This window comes from Odontomachus brunneus, unplaced genomic scaffold (genome assembly GCF_010583005.1).
Source record: "Odontomachus brunneus isolate Ranch 3 - 2012 unplaced genomic scaffold, Obru_v1 Obru_scaffold_071, whole genome shotgun sequence".
NCBI lineage: Eukaryota > Metazoa > Arthropoda > Insecta > Hymenoptera > Formicidae > Odontomachus > Odontomachus brunneus.
The window spans coordinates 1,468,649-1,475,050 of NW_022639521.1; the positions used below are offsets into that span (position 1 = coordinate 1,468,649).

A 6,402-nucleotide genomic window follows, 5' to 3' on the forward strand; every position below is an offset into this window, starting at 1 on the left:
ATATATATATATATATATATATATATATATATATATATATATATTTATACAGGGTGTTCCCAAAAGGTGATATCAAATTTTAGAGGTATGTAGTACTCGTTAAAACAAACCAAAAAGTTTTAATGAACAGTACTCCGAAAATCTTTTATTTCTAAGTTATGAAGCATTTTATGAAAAATACAAAATAAATTAAATCTACAATAAATGTTCAATATGCCTTCGGCTCATGTCAATACACATTTCAGCATGTTTCGTCATTGAAGGTCAAAAAGTCCAGATTTATTTCGTATTTGTTGACAACAGTTTCCAAGTCTCTTAGTCAGTTCATTCACGGACGCCCGTATATGACCACCTAATTACGCAGGGATTGTTGTATTCAACTTTGGACCGTGTCTAGTTTTGTGTTATCTGAAAAATGGCTAATTTTTACACAAATTCTGAAATGACGGATATTCATTTTATGTATGGCAGAGCAAAAGGCAATGCTTCAGCACGCTTGTATTTGAATGTGTTCGATCTTCAATGAGGAGACGTGCCGAATTGTGTGTTGAAATGGACGGAAGGCACATTGAACATTTATTGTAAATTTTAGTTATTTTTTATTTTTTACAGAACAAAATGCTTCATAACTTAGAAATAAAAGATTTTCGGAGTACTGTTCATTAAAAATTTTTGGTTTGTTTTAACGAGTATTACATACCCCTAAAATTTGATATCACCTTTTGGGAACACCCTATATATATATATATATATATATATATATATAAATAATTTTTTTACATAAAATTTTATTCTATCTAGAAATAAAAATAAAAATAAAAGTTTCATCTTAAATTAAGGATAAAATTAGAGATAAATTTAAAAATGGAATTTTATCTAATAATTTTATTTTAGATATAACCTTAAAACTGAATTCAAATCTTGATATTGCTAATATTTCATCGAAAACGAAATGTTTTTTCTTAGTTACTTTTCCGTATCTAAACCGATAACTTCTTACGTGATCAAACCGAATAAAAAGAAGCCAACAAATCTCTGGCAGCAATCAAGTCAGTTCGGCAATCATAGATGAGGACCCACGTGGCACAAGAGTTCTCGACGAAATCGCATCGAGCCGAGATCGCGGTCTCAAGCGGTTACAAATGAATCCAAGTGCGTGTTGAAGTTTCTGACGGCCGCTTTTGTCCTCCAGGAGTGCGGTGTGTGCCAATCGGCCCTTAAGTATGGCAGTCTCGCTGTGTCAGCCAGCAAACTAGGCCTACTCTATCATCCGGCGTGCTTCGGATGCGCGGATTGCAAGGAACTCCTGGTTGATCTCGCTTATTGCGTGCACGACGACACGCTTTTCTGCGAGAGGCATTACGCGGAACAGCTGAAGCCAAGATGCGCCGCGTGCGACGAGGTGAGTATGCCGACCTATTTTCCATTGTGCGCCAAACAACACAGTTGACAGCTACGTTCGCTACGTGACTCGTCATTGTGCGAGCACGGACTCGCGCGCAGAGAGCACGTGGTACTTCGACTAATTGGCGGAGAAATTGTATTAATGACAGTTTGTACATATGCATAGCATCCCATTATCGTGAAAGGGCATTCTAATGAGAAGAATGCCACGTGGATGCGGTGGAACCTTACGAATTGTGGCTCAGTAATTTCTCTTATGCTGAGAGAAAAAATATCTGGAAAATATAAAATATTTATTCGATGAATACTAATAACATATTTATTTATATTTATGTTCTTTCGTTTAAATATATGATAACAATGCTTTTATGAAAAGCGATGATTTTACTGAAGTATATTGAGTTGTGATCCATAAGTTTACGTGAATTTTTAAACATAATTGAAATACACTTTATTCTAGTTAAAAATAAATAATTTTTACTTAGTTTTAATTAGTTAAACCTAAATTATTTTTAATATATATTATATATATATATATATATATATATATATATATATATATATATATATATATATATATATAAAATTGATATATTATATCAATAATATATTATAATAATATATATTACTATATATCAATAATATATAATATAATAATATATATGTTTATAATATATTCTGGTTTATAATATATATGTTTATAATATATATGTTTATAATATATATGTTTATAATATATTCTGGTCGACATAATCTCTTATGTTACATTTCACGTAATTTCGTAATTCTCCTTTCGCAAAACTTTTGCTCTTCTGACGAAGAAACGTTCCAAATGATTTTTTTACATTTTCTAAAGAAGTGAAATTTATACGAAGTTTATACGTCAATCAATGTATATTCTGTAATGAGTAAAACAGATGACAATCGGAGATAATTGGATAATCGGCAATACCAAGCAAATATAGATAAAACAAAACATCTCAAATTCTAACAAGTTTTACAGAAGTAAATAAATATGATGCACCAGAAAATTTCATTATTTTCTTCCATTTTTAAGCCGCAATGAAGACAATTTCTTTAAACACTATCTGTTGCCATAAACTATACTTTGAAGTTCAGTCAAAACATATATATAATAGATGACTAACTCTGTATGGAATTATCCTTCTAATATCAACATGCGAATGCCAACTAGACAAAAATACACACGAATTTATTGATCAACTCGATGTATTTTTTCATTTGAAAAAATGTTTTCTCATTGTAAAAATATGTACATTAATACAAGTAAATATGTTATATGTACTTATCAAATAAATATTTTTTGTTTTTAAATAGTTTTTTTTTCAATAACTTCTTATTGAAAGATTCAATATAGTGAAAATTAAAAAATTATGTAAGATGTGAAAAACTAGTCGAAACTTGTTGATCTCTTTAGAAACACTAACAAACATATACACGTTTAAATACATTCAGTTGTTTTTTTTTTTAATTCGAACATTATGTCGAATATTACTGTGAATAAATATTCGTCACAAAATTTCACAAAAAAGGAGGAATCTCATTTTACAGATATTATATTTAATAGTCAACAGATATCTCATATTTATGTTGGTTTACAATTAAGTAATTTCTTCCTGATTTAAATAAATTCATCGCTGAAGAGATTAACGAATGTATAGAATGCAAACATCTGTCACTGAAAATATTACAAAAAAATGTTTAATACTAAAATAGAACAAGGAAATATTCCAAGAGAAGTTTACGTAATGTACGGATGTAACGGACGTAACGAATGTACGGTTTTATAAAGTCGCATCTACATATACTATAAGAAAATACAGTCGAAACAACTCGAATCCGGTGAAACAAATTTAATTTCGGAGTTGCATATGGCGAACATGCTGTTTTAATTTTTCCAAAAAACTTTGTTATTCTTGTAATCTCTCATTTATGTGAAACACATTCAAGTTTAATTCTATGAGGCGATCATAAAACTGATCCAACACATTATTGGTCGTATATTTGCCGTCTATTTTACTTACTCTATGAGAGAGATACAGTCACTTCGTATACGATGTAATAAAACGTCTAGTGAGATGATGTAGGATACCTTCACGAGAGATACGACCGTATGACGTCACGGCAATACCTTAAATGGCCGGGACGACTTCCTTCGACATCATGGGAAAAAAATCTATTCAGTCTTTTGATAATTGAGAGAACATCCATGTCATATCTAAAGTTATATTTTAATTTCGTTAATCTCTCTCTCTTTCTCTCTCTCTCTCCCCCCCCCCTCCTTTCTCTCTCCCCTCTCTCTCTTGTTAACTGTTATAATTCAAATTCCCACATCAGATTGTTGGTTTAACTCAATTGTTACACTGAATTTGACTCGATTGCATTTTGCGCGATCAAGTTTGCGTAATCTTGAAACTCAGTCTTCTACCTGATTTTGTTTTGGTGTACAAAAATCCTGTTAAATTTCAGTAGAGCCTATCTTTGAATTTTATCTCCTATATTTTGCCAATAAAAATTTTCAAAGTTATTTGAGATATTATAACAGAATGTGTAGAGGATTGATAAACCGGTAGTTGGAGGATGAATCAGATATTTATTCTAAAAAGAAATAATAGCTATCTGTGCGTACAAAACAATAGTAGATAATATGAACTAAGAGTAAAATTATCGCTAGACGTTAACGAAGAAAAGTCGCTCAAATAGTCGAAGTAGGTAATCGTCAGACGGAGTGCAGTGAATAAATTTACCCGTGGATCTCTGCCTTACCATCGACGGTACGTATCTACTTAACGTATCAGCCGGGAACTGGCAATAGCGACTCGATATAGTCCCTTCTGTCGATGTCCATGAAATTTGCTCGATCTCTCCGTGAACACAATACAAAAAATAATGATACGATAATAAAGTAACATTACGTACAAGCAGTGATGTAAGGTAAAAAAAGATAACATTTTTTTACAAATTCCACACGACATAAAAACTGTATCCTAACATTGACCAGTTTAACAATTGTCGTACAGACTATGTGAATGTTTTGATCATCTTTTATTTTTTACATGAATTTATAGATGTTTTTTATTGCTGAACTGGTGTACATTTTCGAAAGGCAGATATACAGAAGACTAGGTGGAAGAAAAATGAAAGAGAACTAGTGCAGCTAGTTCAACAATTTTTCTAAATTTTTTGGAACGAAATTTCACTCGAAAAGAGACAGCCGAGTCTCTCGAATTCGAGTGATTTTTCCACTCCTATAGAGTGAATTCTCCATTCTGAATCTTTGGGTGGATATTTTCACTCGAAATTGAAGAGTGAATCTGATGCATTGCAACGTCAAGGAAATACATTCACTCCAATCAGTTTAAACATTCACACGTAGAGTCAAACTCCACTCTAATCTTGAGTGAAACATTCACTTGTGGTTTCAAGTGGCAGTATTTTCTCTATCACCTTGAATGAAAATACTGCTACTTCTTACTCCAAGAAATTTAGAATGATAGAAGACAATAGAAAACAGATATGTTGGACTAATATCAGTGTTAAATCCGAGTGAGGACTCATCGAAGTCTCAACGAAGTCAATGTCTTCCGTAAATCGCGGCCCAACATTCGTGGCAGATGTGCCTACACTCGCGCCATATTGCGCAGAGATTTGGCTTAATGCATTACATTGGGCGTCCGGAGGTCTCTAATTGAAGATCGGCAGATAGTATAAAATCGATCACGCGCGCAACCAGGTGACGCGCGCGCGATGCACGCGGTGGATTTTTTTTTCCCGGGACGTCGAAGGAAGTCGTCCCGGCCATTTAAGGTATCGCCGTGACGCCGTAAGGCCGTATCTCTCGCGAAGGTATCCTACATCATCGCGCCAGACGTTTTATTACATCGACGGCATTGCTTTTACATTGAGAAAACCTGAAATCTCGCGCTGACCCAAATGTAAGCGTCGTCGTCGTCGCCAAGGTGGATCGTTGCGGATCGAGCGGCACCGCGGCGATTCGGTTTTCAATGAAACGCGGGATTCTCTGAGCCTCGTGCGATCCTTCGCGACGAAGACGCGCATTCCTCTGCGTTGCACAGCAATCTGCATATACGACGTGATTATGCGAGGCGAGTCGGTCGATCGGCTTGCTTGTGTCTTCGATAATTATCAGAGTCGGGTAATAATTAATTAAATACTTAAAAGTTAAATTGCTTCAAATTTTGACATTTTATTTGCACACACACGCGCGCAAGAATGTAGCCGATAAATATTCTGTGGAAGATGACGACACCTTAAATCATCCTTTAGTATAAATTATTCTTTGGTATAAAGAAAATCCTTTAGTTGTATAAAAATATTTACAATTTAATGACTGCTTCTCACTTTTGTGATAAAAACAGCGCTTCGTGTTTGAAATGGATCTATCGCTACTACTCATCCCGAACCAGGTGAAGATACTAATTTTTAATGTGATTTTTAATGTGAAACATATTTAAAAATAAATTTTTTTTTAATCTTTTTCCTACATATTGACATTTAATGAAATATCTTTTATTCTAAAAATATTTATTTCACTAGCAATTTTGGAAGTATACTTTTTTCATATATTTTCAACAAAATTTCAAGGGGATTTTATTTACAAAAAAAAACGGGATCCATAATATTGAAATCCAACCATTCGTTCTCAATAATCTTGTTAAACATGAAAAAAATTTCTATATACTATATGCTTTTCTATATACTGTATCTTTAACAGACAAACTTTTTTGCTATGAGACGGTTTTTCTGTTCTTTGCTCTAATAAATAATTAATATATAAATTAAAACATTCACCTATTTTTATTATTTTATTGATAATAAGCGACTTATATATTTTTTCCTTTAAATTTCGTATTTCTCAACATAAAGGTCAAATTTATTTTAAAACCTGACGACCTGCAGTGATGGTGTAATTTGGATAACGGCATTGTTTTTTTTTTTTTTTTTTTTTTTTTAAAA

The 6,402-nt window shown here is 32.7% G+C and overlaps 1 protein-coding gene across 6 annotated transcripts in view; it reads left to right on the forward strand.

Annotated features, from left to right (window-relative positions):
- The window catches only part of LOC116846861 (four and a half LIM domains protein 2), a 642,247-nt gene that overhangs the window by 547,437 nt on the left and 88,408 nt on the right, over positions 1-6,402 (forward strand). For all 6 annotated transcript variants that reach the window (XM_032821223.1, XM_032821219.1, XM_032821226.1 and 3 more), the window contains one exon: positions 1,193-1,402. In XM_032821223.1, coding sequence (XP_032677114.1) covers positions 1,193-1,402 — 210 coding nt within the window. The remainder of the gene's footprint in view (positions 1-1,192; positions 1,403-6,402) is intronic.